Source organism: Saimiri boliviensis, chromosome 1 (assembly GCF_048565385.1).
Source record: "Saimiri boliviensis isolate mSaiBol1 chromosome 1, mSaiBol1.pri, whole genome shotgun sequence".
Lineage (NCBI taxonomy): Eukaryota > Metazoa > Chordata > Mammalia > Primates > Cebidae > Saimiri > Saimiri boliviensis.
In genome coordinates this window covers 69,262,527-69,280,887 of record NC_133449.1, presented here as the reverse complement: position 1 = coordinate 69,280,887, position 18,361 = coordinate 69,262,527, and the positions used below count along the sequence as shown (strand labels likewise).

At 41.4% G+C, this 18,361-nt stretch overlaps 1 protein-coding gene across 7 annotated transcripts in view; it reads left to right on the top strand.

The window, feature by feature from the left end:
- ARHGAP25 (Rho GTPase activating protein 25) overlaps positions 1-18,361 on the top strand; it is an 89,304-nt gene that overhangs the window by 45,561 nt on the left and 25,382 nt on the right. For 5 of the 7 annotated variants that reach the window (XM_074398814.1, XM_074398810.1, XM_074398808.1 and 2 more), the window contains exon 4: positions 1,635-1,751. The exons of the other annotated variants lie outside the window; for them this stretch is intronic. In XM_074398814.1, the coding sequence (XP_074254915.1) occupies positions 1,635-1,751 (117 nt within the window). The remainder of the gene's footprint in view (positions 1-1,634; positions 1,752-18,361) is intronic. 7 annotated transcript variants of the gene reach the window in all.

Genomic DNA, 18,361 nt, shown 5'->3' with positions numbered 1-18,361 from the left:
CCTCTCAGGAATCAGGGTAAACTGAGAAGACATGTTTTAACAACATAGTAGACTGGAGCTGAGGCATGGTAGAGAGGGAAGGGGAAGGACACCAGATAAATTTTGTCCAAGGTCAAATTTAGAAGCAGTATAGGCCAGTGGAATCTTTCGTGGGAGTAAGGAGACCGAGGGTCTTGCCCTGCGTTTGGCAGTAACTCACTGGATACTGATGGATTGGTGCTTTTGATCTCTGGGATTCAGTTCTATTATCTATAAAATGGAAGTAATACTAACTCCTTATTCTATTTCAAAGGGATATTGTAATTCCTAGAGGGTCTTTTCATCCTTCCCTGAGTATTTTTTTACTTATCATTTTACTTCTGAAAACATACAGGTCTCAGGATACTCCTAATGGCCAGGGCCTTAATGAATTGACCCTTCTGGTCAGAAAAGCTGTTGACCCAATGACAAGATGGATTCAGAATCAGGTCATCCCAAAGGGTGAAAGGAGGTGAGGCTCAGTGATATTAAGATAGGTTTAAGAGACCAGAACCAAAGGGGAATTGAAAGTCTTTTGCTACCCTGCGGGAAAATACAGGTTTAGGCACAACTACTCAGCTAGAGCAAGCTCTCTGAGGAAGATAGCCTGCCATTGTGAGAATGGATTGATGCTTACAAAGGCACTTTGAAATTTAATAGTATCCCATAATGGAAATGGATAACTATTATTTTCTTGTCCCCTTTAAGATCTTTTTATTTTGATTAACTAAAGAAAATCCCAACTTTGAGGATTTCCATTTGCAAGGAAGTCTGTGGATGAAGTTAGAGTTCAAGTCTCAGATCTGATACTAACTGCATGGTCTAAGACCTGTGTTTGATACTCTCCTTTCCCCTCTCTTGCTTCTTTCTCCCTATTTTTCACTTTCCCACATTCTTTCTCTTGGTCTCCTCCCTGCTCCCTGTCCCCTTCAATTTCTCCTACCTTTTTTGTACATTTGAGAACACCAACCAAGGAAACAGTTCACCTATCTGTAATCTTAGGTTTGAAGTGAAAACCTTAGGTAAAGAAAGTTCTAACAAGTTTTATGTATCCGTTACCCAAGTATTGAGAACCTTCAGTTGCAAGGTCTTGTGTGGTCAGGAGAGCAGAAATATGATCATCAAGCACCAATTTTGTGGAAAAAGCACACATGTGCTCACTGTCACTCCCACCTGAGGTTTTCATCCCCTTCGCTACCCCCACAACTGAGCTCAGGGCTAGCTTAAGAAAGTATCAATGATTGGCCTGATGATCTAAAGTATTCTAACTTTTATGGGCTGACCCTGTCTCCTCTGTGCTGAAACTGCACCACGAACCTCCTTTTCCTTTTGGTAGGAAATGACTTCTGCCCTCTTCATGAAAGCAGCTCTCAGCCCAAGCCATCCCAATTACAAACCATTATATTCAATGATTTGTATGTAGAGTTAGAGCTTCAGCAGAAACAGTAGGAGTGCCCAAATATCCAGTTCTGCTGAGGATAATTAGACAATGCATTGTGTTGTTTGCCTGGTAGTGCTTCACTGAACCAAGAAATCAATTCAGGTCTGGTTCCCTTCCCCTTGCTTTCATGCCTGTATCACTCTAAGACCTTCACAAGTGCTACTTCTTCCTCCAGCCTCATGGGACCAGAATCGCATGGGACAGGACTCCTATGTCCTCATGGCCAGCTCCCAGGCGGAGATGGAGGAGTGGGTTAAATTCCTCAGGAGAGTTGCTGGCTCACCCTCTGGAGGTAAGGACCCCGGCAGGCTTTCGTGGACAGGCACCTATGACATCTCAGGGAGTAGGAAGTAGCTCCAGATGTGATAGCTCCTTGAGCAGTGCTCAAGAGAGACAACCAGAAAACAGTTCTCTGCATGCCTATGGCCAAATCCTCTGTCTAATGTGGAGGAAAAGTGGACTCATAGCTTCTAGCTTCCCAGCCCCTGCCCCACCCAGGTCATCTCAAAGAGCCATCTCCAAATTAACTGGAGGGAAAGCAAGTCCTTTGCACTGAGTAAATGTGCATGATAGCTGGGAGCAGTTTTTTTTCCTCTCTGGGCCAAAGTACTCTCGTCTGTAAAATGAGTTGAATGAGCTGACCCTGGCTGAGCAGCACTGGCTCATGCAGCACCGTGAGTCTGCCTGGCTCTGGGAGCTGATGGCAAGAGCTATGTTGAAAGCATGAGTTAGGCTGCATAAGTCAGCAAAGGAAAATAAAGCTGCTGTCCAAAAGAGGGATGGTCAGACTGGGGAGGCTTCAGGAATTGTGTCTGGAATCTTGCAGGTATTCAGTGAAATGCTGATTTCTGTACACCTGCAAGCATTCAACACTTTTCTGGGTTTCAGAGCTTAAGAATTTGAGCTCTCTGGGAATCCTGGTGATGCTTCTGCATTTGAGGAGGGTCCTGACTAAAGAAAATAGATGCAAAAACCATCTGAAATTAACAAACACATGAATCTAGTATGTTTCTCTCCTTTTACAAAAATATGAATGAACTGCCACCTATGAGTTCTCAAGCTAACATTTTCCTTCAGCTTTTTAGGAGCATGCCTACTTGGGTCAACTCCAGATAACCTTAAATATATAATTACATATTTACTGCGTGGCGCATTATTTTGGATATCATTTAGGGAGGCTTTCATAGTTTGAATGTTAAATATTTATTGACTGCCCAAAAGCTTCTTTCATAAATTTCAAGAATACTACAATAATTTTATGAAAAGTAAAGAAAACATACTTCACCAGAGGCACTTTTATGTTTTTCTTTCACCCGCTATTTACATCTACACACTTTAAAAAAAATTTTATGGCTTAAGCATTTCCCCCAAGTTGCTATGGAATCTTAATTGATACATTTCAGAGTTTATTTGGTTACAAATAGAAATCATCTCCAATAATGTCAAGCAATCAAGAGAAATTTGCTGGTTAGATACATTAGCTTCTCAAAGAAACCAAGAGCAGGAACTGCCAAGAGGTCTTATAAGAGTCTGGGACCAAGAAAGGGGACATCGGCATTGATTTTACCCTGTCTTTTTCTCTGGGAGCAAATGACCAGCAGGTACATAATTAGGCAACATGCCGGAAAATCTTAGCCGTGACCTTCCTTATTGTGCTGGATTATGAGACTGTGAGCTGCCCTTTTTTGTTTCCTCCAGTTCAGTGCTTTACGTTATCTGCATAGACAAGGGTAGTGGATGTTGCCTAATCATGCACCTGCTCTGAGTCAAAATGTTATCTGTGTACTTTCACTACATTCTGTGGCTACTGTGATGCTTGGCTGAGCCTTGCCATAGTGAACTGTTGTACTCTGTCATGATACACATGGGGATTTTACCCTCACCACTCCCCAAGACCACCACCCTGAGAAGCAAGTCAAGCGTAAGTCCTGTAGGCGGTGGAAAGTCCAGGGGAGGGAAAATCAGAGTGCAACACCACTTACTTATTCAAAAAAAATGTTGCCTCTGATACGGCGTCTCAGAATTTTTTTTTTTTTTTTTTTTTTTTTTTTGAGATGGAGTCTCACTCTGTCTCCCACATTGGAGTTCGGTGGTGCAATCTTGGCTCACTGTAAACTTGGCTTCCTGGATTCAGGAGATTCTCCTACCTCAGCCTCCCGAGTAGCTGGGATTACAGGCATGTGCCACCATACCCAGCTAATTTTTAATAAAGACAGGGTTTCACCTTGTTGGCCAGGCTGGTCTCAAACTCCTGACTTCAGCTGATCCACCCACCTCGGCCTCCCAAAGTGCCAGGATTACAGGCGTGAGCCACCGTGCACAGTCATTTTTAAAGTTACTAACCAAAATCATAGATTCCAGAATGTGAGGGAATTTTTAAGAAAGTATAGAGTCTCATTTTAGGCCACTTGAGCTAATCAGACATTTGTTCTTACTATTTGTAAGTTAGGGAATGTTGGTCTTAAAGGGACAATGACCTGTCCTATGGGCCCAGCAGGTGAGGGGCAAGGCCAGGGCTTTACCACAGCACATTACCACTTGGAAAGCACTTCTAACACGGGTTGACTAGATGGGCAAGTGTTGGAAACAGATGCTCAGTGCCACAGAGAAAAATTAGCACTGAAACAAAGGATCACTCAGCAAAGCAATTTTTACTTTCTGCAGGAAGGGTACCCTCAGCAGCCATCTTGCCACGAGAATACTACGAACAAAGGAAAAGCAGACATATTTATCCCTTACATATTTGGGGATTGTCTTTACTGCCATGTCTGATCTCTCTTGGTAGGAACCAGACCTCACAATCCAAACTAAAACCCAAATGGCTAACAACTTAAAACTTTTCTAAACAAGTAAAAGCAATGGAGAACAAAAAGGAAGTCCAAATAATGAAGGGGCATAGGCTATAAGCTGGGACATGCCTGTGAGCACATCCAGCACAGATAATCTTGGATAAAGTACAAGGACATAGAATGTACTACGTGCCTGTAAGCATGTTTAACAGCTATATAGGATAGGACTTAACAAAGAGTTATTAGCAAACAGCAAGAAGGATTTGTTGTTTAACAAGCAAGGGAACTTTGAAGAGGAACTTTTCTGCTTTCCACAGCAAAGTCTGCCTCCCAAACACTGTGAAGTCACTGAGACATGTTGCTGCCACCTCTTTCTTGCTCTTTGTGAATCTTTCTATGGTTTTTCCACCCAGAGCCTGTACCCTTCCCACCACCTTCACTACCACCCTGATGCAGTTAGAATCCTTTCTTCTCAAATTATAGTACTAGCCTTCAAACTCATTTCCACACATTCACCCCTGCCATCTTACAGTCTGTTTTCAACAGAGCAGACAGAGTGAGCCTGGTAAACCTGTCATACCAAGATTCTTCTCAGCTCATCATTCTCCAGTAGCTTCCTTCCTCACTCAGAGTAAAAGTCAAAAGCCTTATAATAATCTTATAGCACACAGTCTGTCCCCGTCCCCTGCGTTTTCCCTCTGAACTTGTTTTCTAGAACCCTCTCCCATGCTCATTTCCCTAGCTTCACCAGCCTCTTCAAACATCCTAGCCTTGTTCCTGCCTTCAGGCCCTTGCACTGCTGTTTCCTCTGCCTGGAATCCTCTATGCCCAGGTAGGTGCATGGCTTGGTCCCTTAACTATCTTCAGGTCTTTGCTCAAATACCATTTCAGTAAGCCTTCCTGTATCGTTCAGTTTAACACTGAACCCCTCTAACATGTTAAATATTTTATTCATTTGTTTTGTTCCTAACTAGACTCCCCTTACTGGAACAAAAGTTTCAATCTACTTGGCAGGAACTGTTTTTCTCTTTTTTGACTTGTACCGTATCCAAGAATCTAAACAGTACTCAACAAAGATTTATTAATAGAATGGGTGAAAGAATGACCTCGTTTTCCCATAGTAGCACTATGTTTGCTCCCTCAGTAGGCTCTTTTTGGTTAGATGATGATCAGATTATCTGAGAGATTATTCAGTAAATAGTTTGTGTTCTCTAGAATTATACTGTGTTCCTTCAAGTATGTCAGTGGTGGATCTTGGTGAAGCTCTTGCTGGTGCAAAGACCCCCTTGGAGAATCTGATGAAAGCTATAGAAACTCTCCCCAGAAAAAAATACCTAGACAAAAACAATTTTGCTTTCAACAGCAAAATGTTTTCAGACACCTGTAGCCCATCGGTACACCCTAGGGAATGAATCCCAATTTTCCATTTTAGAAGTTAATCTGATGACAATTCTGCAGAGCTGATACCTCTGTTGGCCCACAGTCCCCTTTTGGGCTCCTTTTCTCCCTTGACTGGAAAGATGGCCCACATGGTTTTCACAACATTCCTCACTTCTTCCTCAGGGCTTCTCCTGCCTGTGGCTGGCTCTGAGCACTCCTCTCACCTTAGAGGGCAGCACATTGGTATTTCAGTCTTTTTCTTCTCAGTGGGCTAATTTCTTACAACCCTTTCCTAAGGGCTTGTGACTTCTGACATCTCACTCTCAGCTCACTCCTGCCCATTTTCTCTAAACTACTCCCTCCTTTGAGTAAGACATCTATACCTTTTCTGGATCGCCACACTGAAACCTGGTCCCTGTCTCATCTCCAGGGAGCAAGAAGTTCAAATTGCAAATTATCACTCTGTCCAGACCTGCTTTTGTCCTCTTCCTCCAGAGATGAGCCATCTGAGGTTTTGCTCAGGCTATTGCTGAATGACAAAACAATGCATTACATTGTCCTGCTCTACCCAACCCAAATTTAAGGTCCTGAAACAAGTCCTGTGTTTTTGAAATTATTATTAATTTCTATAAATTTTGGAGTACAGGTGCAATTTTGTTACATGCATAGATTGTGTAGTAGTGGCCAGGGCTTTCAGGGTGCCATCTTCCAGATAACACACATTGTACTGATTAGGTAGTTTCTCATAATACACCCCCTTCTATCCCCTCATCCTTCCGAGTTTCTGTTTTCCATAATTCCACACTCTATGTCCGTGTGTACACATTATTTAGCTTCCACTTGTAAGTCAGAACGTGTGATATCTGTCTTTCTGTGTCTGACTTGTTTCACTTAAAAATGGCTTCTAGTTCCATCGATGTCGCTGCAAATTTCATATTTACTTTGAAATTTCATATTTACTAGTCTTTGGCTGAATAGTAGGTATTCCATTGTGTCTATATACCACATTTTCTTTATCCAGTCATCTGTTGATGGACAGTTAGGTTGATTCCATATCTTTGTTATTCTGAATAATCCTATGAGAAACATACAAGTGAAGGTATCTATTTGTCATAATGATTTCCTTTCCTTTGGGTAGTTACCCAATAGTGGAATTGCTGGATCAAATGATAGTTTTATTTTTAGTTTTCTGAGAAATTGCCATACTGTTTTCCATAGAGGCTGAACTAATTTACATTCCAACCAACAGTGTAAGTGTTCCCTTTTCTCTGCATCTTGACCAACATCTGTTATTTTTTTACTATTTGATAATAGCCAGTCAGACTGGTGTAAGATGCTGTCTCATTAAGGTTTTTATTTGCATTTCTCTGATGATTAGTAATGTTGAGGATTTTTTATTGTTGTTTAATTATTTGAGCTCCTTGTAGATTCTGGATATTAGTCCTTTATCATCTGCATAGTTTACGACTATTTTCTCCCATTCAGTAGGTTGTCTGTTCACTCTGTTGATGAATTCTTTTGCTGTACAGAAACTTATTAGCTTAATTAAGCCCTATTTGTTTATTTTTATTTTTGTGGCCTGTGCTTTTGAGGCCTTAGTCATGAATTCTTTGCCTAGACCAATGTCGAGAACAGTTTTCCATTGGTTTTATGCTAGCATTTTTATGGTTTCAGATCTTATATTTAAGTTTTTAATCATCTTGAATTGATTTTTGTATATGGTGAGAGATAGGGCTCCAGTTTCGTTCTTCAGCATTTGGAACTCAGATTTTCCCAGCACCACTTACCACTTATTGAAAAGGGTGTCTTTTCTCCAGGGTATGTTCTTACAGACTTTGTCAAAGATCAATTGGCTGTAAATATGTGGCTGTATTTCTAGGTTCTCTATTCTGTTCCCTTGATCTATGTGTCTGTTTTTATACCTGTAACATGCTGTTTTGGTTATCATAGCCTTGTAGTATAATTTGAAGTCAAGTAATATGATGCCTCCAGCCTTGTTTTTTTGTTTGTTTGTTTCTGAGGGTTGCTTTGGCTATTTCAGCTCTTTTTGGTTAAATATAAATTTTAGGATTCTTTTCCTAGTTCTGTGAAGAAATGACTAACATTGGTATTTTAATAGGAATTGTACTGAATCTGTAGATTGCTTTGGGCAACATGATGATTTTAACGATACTGATTTTTCCGATGCATGAGCATGAGATTTTTTTGTATTTGTTTGTGTGATTTACAATTTCTTTTGCCAGTGTTTTGTAGTTTTCCTTATTGAGATCTTTCATGTCCTTGGTTAAATATATTCCTAGGTATCTTATTTTTTTTTATAGCTATTGTAAATCAGAATGCCTTCTTGATTTTGTTTTCAGCTGAATCGTTACTGGTGTATAGAAATGCTATTGATTTTTGTATGTTGATTTTGTATCCTGAAACTTTACTGAATACATGTATCAAATCTAAGAGTTTTTTAATGGAGTCCTTAGGTTTTTCTAGATATAAGATCACATCATCAGCAAATAGGGACAATTTGACCATCTCTTTTCCAGTTTGGATGCCATTTATTCCTTTTTCTTGCCTGATTACTCTGAATATGACTTCTATTGAGTCAGAATGGTGAAGTTGACATCCTTGTTTTGTTCCAGTTTTTAGAGGGAATACTATCAACTTTCTCTTATTCAGTGTGATGTTGGCTGTGCATTTGTTGCATATGACCCATATTATTTTGAGACACGTTTCTCCTATGCCTAGTTTGTTGAAAGTTTTTATTATGAACAAATGCTGAATTTTATCATATGCTTTTTCTATGTCTGTTGAGATGATCATGTGATTTTTGCCTTAATTCTGTTTGTGTGATGTATCACGCTTATTGATTTGTCTATATTGAATCATACTTATATTCCTGATATAAAAGCTGTTTGATCATGTTGCATTATCTTTTTGATGTGCTGTTGGATTTGGTTTGTTAGTATTTTGTTGAGGATTTTTAAGTTTATATTCACCAGGGATATTGGTCTATAGTTTTCTTTTTGGTTGTTGTTATGTACTTGTCTGGTTTTGGTATCAGAGTGATACTGACCCTGTAGAATGAGTTAGAGAGAATTTTCTCCTCATTTTTTGGGAACAGTTTCAGGAGGATTGGTATTAGATCTTCTTTGTATGTTTGGTAGAATTCAACTGTAAATCCATCTGGTCCTGGGCTTTTCTTTTTTGGGAGATTTATTATTACTGATGCAATCTCACTACTCTTTGTTGGTCATTTCAGGCTTTCTATTTCTTCCTGCTTCAATCTTGGGAGGTATATGTTTCAAGGAAATTATCCATCTCCTCTAGGTTTTCTAGTTTGTGAGCATCTAGTTGTTAATAATAATCTCTGATGATCTTTTGTATCTTGATGGCATCAGTTGTAATGTTTCATTTCTCATTTCTGATTTGATTTATTTGGATCTCCTTTTTTCTTTTTCTTGGTTAATCTAACTAGAAGTTTAACACTTTTGTTTAGCTTTTGAAAAGCTAGCTCTTTATTGATTCCTTGTATTGTTTCTTTGGTGTCTATTTTATTTAGTTCTGCTCTGATCTTTGTTACTTCTTTTCTTCTGATAATTTTGAGTTTGGTTTGTTCTTGCTTTTCTAGTCCTTGAGGTGTGAAGTTAGGTTGTTAATTTGTACTCTTTCTACTTTTTGATGTCAGTTTTTAATGTTATTAACGTCCCTCTTTGCTTCTGCTGTATCCTACAGGTTTTGGTATGTTGCGTTTATATTTTCATTTGTTTAAAATTTTTTATATTTCCATCTTAATCTCTTCATTGACCCAATGATCACTCAGTAGCATGCTGTTTAGTTTCCATATATTTGTATCATTTTTGAAGTACCTCTTGGTATTGATTTCTAGTTTTATTTTGTTATAGTCTGAGAAAATACTTGATATGATTTCAGTTTTTAAAAAATTTTTGAGACTTGTTTTGTGGGTTGACATATGGTCTGTCTTGGAGAGTGTTCCTTGTGTTGTTGAGAAGAATGTGTGTTCTGCAATTGTGTAGAATGTTCTGTAAATGTCTGTTCATCCCATTTGGTGTAAAGTCTAATTTAAGACCAATTTTTAAACTGATTTTCTGTCTAGATGATCTGGGTAATGCTGAGAATGGGGTGTTGCATTCCCACTATTATTGTATTGCTGTCCATCTCTTTCTTAGTTTTAGTTCTAGTAATATTTGTTTTATGAATCTGGGTGCTCCAGTGTTGAGTGCATATGTATTTAGAGTTGTTAAATCAGTTGGTTTATGTAGTTCCAAATGACTCAAACACTATGTTCATTCATTTTTATTCTTTTTTCTTTATTTTTGCCTGGTTGGATTATTTCAAAATACTTGTATTCAAGTTCTGAAGTTCTGCCCTTTTGCTTGGTCTAATGGGAGAAAGCTGTAGCTTTCAAATGTTTTTTAATCCCTTCAATAAATTTTTTTTGTTCCAGAGTTTCTGTTTGGATTTTTAAAAAGATATCTATCCTCTTGGTAAATTTATCATTCATATTCTGAATTGATGATTTTCTGATTTCTTTGTATTGATTTTAGATTTCTCTTGTATCTAATTAGGCTTCCTTAAAAATCAACATTTTGAATTCTTTATCTGGCGTTTTGAAGATTTTTTTTTGGTTAGGAGCTATTGCTAGAGAATTATTGTCTTCCTTGAGGGTGTCATATTGCATTGCTTTTTCATCCTTCCTGTATTGTTACATTAATTTCTGCACATCTGAAGCAACAGTCACTTCCTCTTATTTTTGAATTTATATTCATTGAGGGGTGGGGGGACATTTTTTCTTGAAGATGTGACTATGATGTTGGTTGGGTAGGGCCATTTGGCTTCGTTTCTTAGTGTATGCAGTGGTGAAGACTCTGTATGATTTCCTTGGTCATAAATAGCCTTAGTGGCATCTGTGGATTCCTTAGTGTGTTAGGGTGAAGTTATTGGTTACTTTTTCAGGTTTCAGTGGTAACAGTGGGGGGCCAAGTGTGTTTCTCCTTGTGACCTCAGGCAGCAAGCATATGCTGGCACCTGTTTGGCAGTCCAGGCAGGCTGATTCTTGGGCCTGTGGGGGCGTTTTTGGATGCTGATTGTAGTAGTAAGTGAGCTTTTGACCTTTTGGGCAGCTGGGATGGTGGGGGCAGTGACCGTAGCAGTGGTCATGAAATGTTCTTCTAGTTCTCAAGCACCATGCTTTTGTGTTAGCAGTTGTTGCAATGGGCTGTATGGGCCAGCCTCCAGGCTACTAGATGGTGCTTGCAGGTAAGAACCAGCTGCCAGGGTAGCATGGCGTTTTACGCCTGACCTCCATTCCCCAGGAGAGGTATTTGGGTGAGCCAGATGGTAGTTGGAACACCCAGGAGCCTAGATCCCACACTCGGTCTTAGAGTAGGGGGCAAAGTTGGGTGGAGCTAGACCGAGCAAACTTGTACTGAGGCTCTCTAATGGCATATGTATGCACCAGCCTTGATTGGGTGTAGAGGAAGTCCTTAGGCCCCTTGTGAAATGCTTGGTGAGGGGCAACCATTGCTGTACTGAAGTCTTAGCATAGGTTGGGCTGTCCCAGTGGCCACCGCTTTGGCCCACAGGAATGAGATTTGCATTTGTCTCACACCCCGGTCCCAGCAGGGTTCCCTCCTCCATTCTGGCTATGGAAGCCAATCTGGCCACCCAGTCAGTCCTGGCAGGCTGCACCTAGTCCACAACTCAGCCCTAGGCCATAGGAGATGCCACTCAGCTTAAGACCAAGCCTCCACAGCAACTCTCTGCCTGCTTAGGACCTGGGATGGTGGTGTGCCCAGTTCCAATGCCAGTGGCTGGAGCCTACTCCTCACTTGCTTCTCAGGACTAGCTGCAGGAGTTTATCCCCCACTCAAGCCCCAGTCCTGCAAGCACCAGCCAGGTTCCCCCATGCACAGTCTGCTAAGAGCTCTGATCCAGAATGTTGTCCCACAGCAGCCAGCTAGGTTTCAAAGACGGTATAGGACGTTCCCTGGAGAAGTTCCTTATGATAGTCTTCTTGCCACTTCTCAAGTTAGATAGAACTGGGCACATGCTGCATACTCAAGAAAGAGTTGTTGACCAAATGAATAAATAAGTATCTGTCTGTTGTTACCAAATGAATAGACTGACAGAATGAATAAATAAGTATCTGTCTAGATTCATGGTGTGGGAAAGTCAAGGTGCTCCCTCATGGCCTGGACTGTATGATTCCCCAGAGGGAAAGTAGACAGCAGAAAGGCACTCACTCACCCTCTCCCATGTCGGGGATTTGCTCCCCTTTCCCAGCTGGCCTCAGCCACACAGCCTTCCTGTTTTCCAAGCTTCCTCTCACTTTTTTGTTGAACTCCCAAGTTCCTTCTTGAATACTGTATTTAAGGTGTGGTTGTCTGCACACTAGTTTGGTTCCTCTGAGTGGATGAGATTATTGATAATGCTTGTAGTCAGCCATCGTGGAAAAGAAGATTCTGTGTTTTAAGCATCATTGTGTGTTTGCCAACAGGAGGCATACAGTATGTAAATATTGAATTGTTACATACTTTGGATTTCTTTTTCCCTTTCACTATTTTAAGTCTTCTGCACCCTTCCGAGCATGATTTCATAATCCACAGCATAGTTTAGCCTGGTGGAGTGTGCGGTCATTATTATTCCATGTGTTCTGGTCTTTCTCACCAGCTACATTGGATATTAAAAGAGATGATTTTTACTTATTTCCATGAATTCCTTCATCTCCCCTGCCCCCAGCTCCAAACAACAGACGGATACTTATTTATTCATTTGGTCAACAACTCTTGAGTATGCAGCATGTGCCCAGTTCTATGCTAACACAGGGCCTCAACAGTGAGAAAGAGAGAGAGAGAGAGAGAGAGAGAAAGAGAGAGAGAGAGAGAGCAAGCCAAAGTCCTTTTTCTCAAGGAGCTCACAAACTAGGAGAAGACACAGCAATTACTTTTAAAGAGCCAAGGAAAAACATATTTACAACTGTGAAAAGAGCCATGTAGGAAAAACACATGATTCCATATAGGGAAAAATATCTTGTCAAGTAGGTCAAGGAAGGCTTCCTTGAACTAGTGATAATTGAGCTTAACTCTGAAAGGCCAGCAGAAGCTAACTAGACAGAGAGCAGGGGAGCAAAATAGTGTCTCAGTCACAGGGAATAGCATGTGCAAGGTCCTGTGACAGAAAGAACAGGCTCTGGAGTAAGGGGAGGATAATAACCAAGGAGATAGCTTTGTTAACGATGTTGGTCTTCATTCTAATAGCAATAGGTAATCATTGGGGATTTCAAGCAAGAAAGTGAAAAAAATCAGATTCTATTTAGAAGATTATTCTAGTTGCTGTATGGAAAATGGATTGGGCTGGAGGTGGTAGATCAGAATGAAATCAGGAGACCAGATATGAAACTCAAGCCATCCAGGCAGAGAGGACAGATGGTGGGTGGTGGCAGTGGAGATACAGAAAAGCAAACAGGTTAGCACAATGTTCTGGAGGTAACATTGCCAGGGTGTGGGAGTGAATTTGACATGCAGAGAGAATGTGGAGTCAGAGGAGTCTGTGATTCCTGGCCTATGAATGAAAGGAGAATGAACACTGAGTTGGCAGCATGAGACTGCCCCAGGGCCCTTACGGACAACCTTGCTCCTGCCTGTCTACCCTGACTGCTGAGAGCCCATTTGCCTTCTCCTGGGCATGTCTCACAGGGTTGCTGCACTATTTACTGTATCTGCTCAGCAGGACAAAATCATCTCAGTGTACCCAACAACCTACCTTCAAGATCATTATCTCTGAAGGCCCCCACGGAGCCATGTTCAACTCTGAAAACATTTCCAGGGAATGGTGGGCTGGCTTCATAAACACTAAGTGAAATTCTGTGTTTCTGCCAGACACTTTGATATATGGAGCAATGCTGGTAAGGGTTCCCGTGTGGGATTTTTTTTTTTTTTAACCCACCTCGGAGGTATCCCCTGAATGGCAGTTGACAATTAGCTGCTAAGTAAAAGGAGGCACTTATTTTTATTGCGGGCTTTGACAGCTTTATGTTCACTGTTTAAAAGCCGAGAGTCCTGTGTGTAAAGGTGAGTGGGGAGGGGAAGTGCTGGGGGAAGGAGGGCCGGGAGGGCTAGGGCAGGTACGGACACATCCCATGGTTTCCTTTTTGGAGTCAGAACCTGAGCAGTATTTGCAAGCATGTGTTGATCTGGAAGTGAGAGTAGAGGGTTCTTCCAGCCTGGGGAGGAGGGAAGGCCTGAGGCTGGCTCATCGGAAGCGTGAGTCTTCGGCCCGCCATGCCTCACATCCCCAGGATGCCGCGGTGGGAACTGGGCTGTGGCTTTCCTGCCCTGGCGCTGTTTGTTTGCTGGGATTTCAGGAGGAAAACCCCCAAGCTCCGAAAGAAAGGTATTTCTTCCTTATTTTGTGATTAACCTCTTCCACTAAAAGACACGTTTCCCAGCGCCTCTTCGCTCTCCTGTCAGGGGTGGGCAGCGCTTCCGGAACTGAGCCCCTGGGAAGCAGGTATCAATGCTGGGCTGGCCGGGCGAAGTGTGTATGGGGGTAGGGTGCTCTCCCGGAGACTTGGGCTGGGCTAGAGGCGGGGTGGGAGGGGCTCTTGTCCTGATCCTAGGAGCGTTCCAGAGATGACAAAGGAGTAACAAGGTGGGGAGGGAGGTGACAGCTGCTCTTTCTATTTCCACTTCCCCAAATCAACCCAGTGTCCTGGAGTTTTCCAGCAAATCTAAGGAAGGGGTTGAAGGGTAAGAGGTGGAGGATGAACTGTGGGAAGAGCTAGGGCAGTTACTAGTGTGGTAGTGAGGTCGCTCAGGATGGGATCCAGAACTTTAGGTCTGGGGACTGGAGACAAGGCAGACACGGTATGAGGGAAGGCGGGGCTGGCTTAGAGGACCCTTACCCTTAGTCCTTCCCCTTGAGATTTGATCTCTGAACTTTTGCTACATTGTCTTTAAACTTTAAAAGGAATTAAAGCTCTGAATATAGAGTCACAGGGTAAATATGACCTTGGAAAAATTCCTGATCCAAATCTCAGTTTTCTCACCTGTAAAATGGAATAATATTTACTTTGTAAAGTTCTCTTGAGAACGAAAAGAGATAGCACATGTGACAGTCTCTGGGGTCAGTTCTCAGCATAATTAATTCCACTGGTTAATAGTTATAATTGTTATATTACATCTATTATAATTACATTATGGTAATTATATTCCATATAATTATTTAAATTAATTTATGAAAATTTATACCTATTAAGATGGAAATGCTCTGATAATGGCCCAAGGGGTGACAATTAGGACCCAGAGGTCAGACACTGGTAGAACTCAGGACCAGGTTTTTGGAGTTCCAAGGATGTTTCTGATTACAGACTCCTCATGTGATCTGAGATTACGAGTGACAAAACCTGACCTAGCCAAGCTAAAACAAACAAACAAACAGAAAAAAACAAAGATAGGCCTAGGTAGGTAGATCACCTGAGGTCAGGAGTTCGAGACCAGCCTGGCTAGCATAGTGAAACCCCATTTCTACTGAAAATACAAAAAAAATTAGCCAGATGTGGCGGTGCATGCCTGTAGTTCCAGCTACTCAGGAAGTTGAGGCAGGAGAATCTTTGAACCCGGGAGGAAGAGGTTGCAGTGAGCTGAAATTGTGCCACTGCACTCCAGCCTGGGTGACAGAGCAAGACTGTCTCAAAACAACAACAACAACAACGATAAACGAAGATGATTTTTCTCTCATGTAAGAAGGGACACTTGTTTCTAATGTCTCCAGAGCATCCAGTGGTTGCTTCTTGTTGAGAGAATAACTTTGACTGATTTCTAGGCTGCAGATGTCAAGTTTGGAGTCTTCATCATGTGGGTGAAATTTAAAGTGGTGAGACCATGAGAAAGTGTGTATGGATGAGAAAGGGAGGCCCTGGGACCCTCCAACATTTAGAAGACAGCAAGAAAAGGAAGAATCCTCAGAGGAGGCTAAGAGCATCTGATGAGACACATGGAGAACCAAGAGAGACTGGTGTACCAAAAGCCATGTGAGAAAGTGTCCCAAGAAGGAGAGGGTGGTTTGCTGTGTTACATGCTGCTGATAGAGCAGTTAAAATGAAGATAGAGGATGTAACCCCAGATTTTAAAATGTAAAGGCCATTCACGTCCTTGATAAGAGCAGGTTTGGGGAAGTACTGAGCATAGAAAAGGGGCAAAGAATGGAAGGAAGGGGACGCAGCAAGTAGTGACAGCTCTCTGAGGGCTAGTCAATCATGCACCAGGCTTTGAAAATAGATGCTGAGCCAGATGGACTGTCTGCCTTTAAGGGGTCCACAGTCCAGTGGAAGAGAGGGATGTTTAAATTAATCATCATAAAGTTACATGAGAAGTGATAACATTGAGGAACACACAGGGAGCTCTATAAGTAGAGGAAAGAGTGCCCAGTTTTCTCTGAGAAGACATCCAAATTCAGGAAAATTGAGTTTCCAGGAGGAGAGTAAGAGGAAAGGCATTCTTTTGAGAATTTTTAAGAGCAAAGACCGTTTTTCATTCATTCTGTCATACTCTCCAGCTATCAAAGAGCCTGGCCCACAGCAAATGCTCCGCCTGCATTTGTTGAATGACTGTGAATTCTGGTGGAAGGAATTTGCAAGAAATAGAGTTGCGAAACGAACCGTTATAATGATATAGGCAACAGCAGTGAGGATAGAGAGCTGGTTTAAGCATGTTTAGAATGTACCAAACTATTTGGAGACAGTGAAGGGTGTTACTGATAATCCTAATGCTCACAATTTTACTAACTGGGTTAGTCAAGTGCAGGTACCTTGTGTTAATGGCTTTGTATTCTCAGTGCCTAGGAGAGGACCTTTTCCTGACTGATGGAATGAATGCTATTGCCTTTAAGGAAAGCTATAGGAGAAGCAGTGATTTAAGAGCAGGATGATACTGAGATTAGAGAAAATACTGGGAGAATTGCCATTAGACACTGAATTTATGGGAATAGAGGAAAGAGAGAGGGAAGATGGAAATAGGTATGGAATAACTACATATATTATAATCATATAATAAAATACATTTTTCCATGAGTATAATAGTAAAGAGAGGAAAGCAAATGTTGGTCATTTGCATGAGAGCTGAGGTGGGGGATTATTCTTTCATAAATTATATCTATCTATCCATATGTATATGTGTATGTGTGTGTGTATATATATATATATACATATATATATATATAGAGAGAGAGAGAGAGATCGGGACCAGATATGCAGATTAATAAGTTATAAGTTTATAGGAGACATCTAAATGTGTGGAATCATATGCACTTTCCTAAGGAGAATACTACAGTGAGAAGAAAACAAGTCTGAGTTGGAATCGCAGGAAATGATGCACCAAAGGAGCAGATGGAAGGTGGAGCACAGTCAAAGAGACTGAAAGGAGTCATCAGTGAGACAGGAATAGAACAAGAGTGGTTGGATTTATTGCAATGTAGGGAGAATGTATTGAAGAGGAAGGAGAATTAACAACATCAGTCTTCAGAGGAGACCAGTAAGCAGGGTATGGAATTAACATTAGGAGAGTACTGGAAATCTTAGTGAGCAGATTTAGTGAAGAGGTGCAGGCTAATGAAACCAGACTGTGATGAGTTGAAAGGCTGAGTAGTGACTGACAAATGAGGAAGTGGGACAGACATCTCTCTAGAAGTAGGCACATTTTTCTACAAGTATATGGCAAAAAGAAGGAAAGCAAATGTTGGTTGTTTGCATGAGAGCTGAGGTGGGAGACAGTTCTTTCAAAAATGGCAAAGACCTAGACTCACGTGGGATCTTTCAGTTGAAAGAGAAAATTTTAAAATACAAAGAGAAAGAATAAGTGCTGGAAGAGATGGGAAAAATGAAGCCCACACTTCAGGAGGGCATCATCCTAGATGAAAGCTGGGGTCCTTTTCTTCCTCTGGGAGAAAACAGGATCACAGAGGAAGAAGGATGGGAAAGGAAGGGACTGGAGAAGAGGGAGTTCACTTATAGCCTTCCATTTGGTAATGGAGAGAAAGAGGAGCCAAGATCACCTGTTGAGACAGAGAAGGGAGGGAATGGGTGGGGAGCCCAAGAGGAGTGGTAAAAATTTGGAACTAATGTCTTGCAGAGATTGGAAGGATAGATTTTCACAGTATGGTTATGCCTGGTCTCTTGTAGCTCTTAGTGGTGTGATGAAGGCCTGCAGAGGGTAGTAGGAAGCAGCAGGGTATGGGTGAGATTAATATCGAAAGGGCTACATTTAAGGTATGGGAGGCACAGAGGATAAAGGAAGGACAAGACTGATAGACTGGGATGATGAAAAAAGCTAGGGGACTAGACTGGGATGATGAAAAAAGCTAGAGGACTAGACACACGGAGAGATGTAAAATGGAGCATCTGCTTTGAGACCTCAGATACGGAGCTTGAATTTGAAAGCTTTGACTTCTCTGTGCATATCCTTACGTTGTGTTTGGGGTATCTTTCCCCATCAAGTCTAGTGGACTTCTGTAGCCTGAGTTTCAACTGCTTCAACAGACATCTGCCTCTCCCATTGAGGGGCCCCTCTCCGGACCTCTCAAAGAGAATTTTCCAGATACCATGTGGTCCGCTTTAAGTCAGATTGTTTCAATCATGTTCTATCAATTTAGTGAAAAGATCTGTCCAGCTCCTTTTATAGACAAATAGAAACCTAATTCCACATGATTATTGAAGTTTTTGAAT